General features: G+C 38.4%; 1 protein-coding gene across 1 annotated transcript; it reads right to left on the reverse strand.

Annotated features, from left to right (window-relative positions):
* Positions 1-206: 206 nt before the first annotated feature.
* nudt17 (nudix (nucleoside diphosphate linked moiety X)-type motif 17) lies at positions 207-2,401 on the reverse strand. The gene is made up of 4 exons (XM_042515377.1): positions 2,296-2,401; positions 1,123-1,239; positions 403-586; positions 207-299 (listed from the first exon to the last, which is right to left on the reverse strand). The coding sequence occupies exons 1-4, from the start codon at positions 2,368-2,370 to the stop codon at positions 256-258; spliced, it is 420 nt and encodes a 139-aa protein (XP_042371311.1). The 5' UTR covers positions 2,371-2,401; the 3' UTR covers positions 207-255.
* Between the last annotated feature and the right edge of the window lie 6 nt (positions 2,402-2,407).

The raw sequence follows: 2,407 nt of genomic DNA on the forward strand, positions 1-2,407 counted from the left end.
TTGTGTTTTTTAGGTGGCCACGTTGAGCCGGATGAGACGGTAAAAATAATAATCTTAATAACAGCAACAATAACAATAATACTACTACTAATGATAATAATAATAAACATATATAACAGATTTTCGATGAGCAACACTAACTTACATTTCTCGTCTGAAAAGAAGGAAGCAAAATGCTCATCTCGACCTTCTTCTGTTCTATTCAAACCTTTGATGCACAATCATGAACCAACAAGAAGAAACACTGAGCAAAGTTCAAAAAGACATTTTTACCGTCTCATCCGGCTCAACGTGGCCACCTAAAAAACACAAAGCCAAAAAACATGAGCGTTAAAAACACGAACGAGAGGCGGAGACATCCCGACTTTCATCCCAAAACGCAAGACGTCAGTGAGTGCTGACCTGGAGGAACCCAGACGTTTGGAAAAATACGAAGCTCCTTCGCCCGCCGCGTCAGCAACACTCTCTGATTGGCTGTCTGCAGGATGATGGCCACGCCCACGTCTACTCCACGCTGCCGAACGTCCAATGGGATCGCAGCTGCCTCTGAGACTGACAGGTGTTTGATGGGACAGAAGGCGGGCCTCTAAGAGACAAGAGGACAGGTGGACTGTTAGAGAGACAGAGGGGTAAATATTAGAGACAGAGGGGTAAATATTAGAGACAGAGGGGTAAATATTAGAGACAGAGGGGTAAAATAACAGGTAGAAAGGTAAATATTTAAGACGGAGATATAAAATTACAAGAGGAGAGGTGCATTTTAAATATTGAGGGGTACACATTTAAGATAGAGGGGTAAAATGACAAGTAGAGGGGTAAATATTACAGAGACAAAGGTAAATGTTAAATTTCGAAAATTAGGTTAAATACTGAAGACAGAGGAGTAAATATTTAAGATCAAAAAGTAAATATTAAAGGTAGCGTTTTTCCCCCATGTTTTTTAACGATATCAAATCAATTTTCTTCGGTATCAGAGGTTTAAATGCTTGTGAAAGGTGTCTGAAAGCAGCATGACAAAACGTTTGTCAATCCAGGTGTTAAAGGGTTAAATACTAAAGGTCCACAGGTACATTTTAAAGGCAGAGGGCACTGAAGACAGACGGGTAAATATTTGTGTTTGACCTTCAGAGGTGTCCCTCGTCCTTTGTCCGCTCTGTGAAGAATAAACTGGTTTTTCTCCAGTGAGCAGCTCACGTCCACCACATCTTCACCACCGTCACCGAAGTGACCCGTTATACTCTGAGAAAACAAGACCGAGAAATATTCAAAAACTGATTTCAGGAGTAACTTCTTCACAAAACATAAAATATCAGTATTTCACGTTACTGTAAAACTTGGGTTATTATTTGCTTAAATCACTGAATTAAAAAGGCGTATATTTGGGATGTTTATGTATATCAGACTTTCACTCAAAATTTGCTCAACAAAGAAGGAAATTCTATCAAATCTTCCACGTGCAATTGGTGTAAAATTTCTTTTTAATTGTCAAACTTGTCATCATGTGGGTTTTTTTGGTTGTTTACTATTTGGCACCTTGTTTTTACTAGTTTTTACTAATTATTTTGTTCTTTTGCTTTCTTATCTTGTGCACACTCAGTTGCTGTAACAATGTAGATTTCCTTATCGTGGGACAAGCAGGATTATCTTATCTTAAATTATTTAGTTAACCTTTTGAGACCTGCAAGCTGGCTTTTTTAAAATTAAAAACATGAGAAGAAGGAAAGGAGCAAAGAAAGAAAGAAAGAGAAAGAAAGAAAAAAACAGAAAAGCAAGAGATGAAAAAATGCTTAAAAAATGTCTTTAAAATCATTTTAAATGTATAATTACGATAATTATGAATACAGTCCTCTTCATCAACTCTCTCTTCTTCTTCTTCTCTCTGTAAACTACGCTGATAATACCGTCCTATTTGGTAACGATTCAGTAAAATTAACTGAATTGTGGAGAATCTTTCAAAGCGAACACTGTGTGTACTGAAGAAAGTATTAACATATATTTGTATGTGTGATCTCAGCAGCTAACTGATATCATCTCGAACGGTCGCCAACAGCCCAGTTTAGACATCCAAAGAGCTTCTATAAAAATGTCCTGCATGGTAACCATGGTAACCAGACCAAGCCATTAATAGAAACAGGCCTTACTTCATCAAAATGTGTCAACACACCAGGCTAGTAAAAGGGACTGGGCATTTTACTGGGACTGGGCTTTTATTTTGAAGTTTAACGGCATGTATGTTGTTAGGAACAATCCAATATTTCAGGAAATAAGAAAAAGTCTATTTATATCTGCACTGACCTGAACAAACTGAGCTCGTTGTGGAGCCGCTCGATCTTTGCAGACATGAACCAGGATCCTCCGCACTTTATCCATGCTGCCTGCTCACCTGGCCTCACCTGGCCTCACCTGG

Source organism: Plectropomus leopardus, unplaced genomic scaffold (genome assembly GCF_008729295.1).
Source record: "Plectropomus leopardus isolate mb unplaced genomic scaffold, YSFRI_Pleo_2.0 unplaced_scaffold19094, whole genome shotgun sequence".
NCBI lineage: Eukaryota > Metazoa > Chordata > Actinopteri > Perciformes > Serranidae > Plectropomus > Plectropomus leopardus.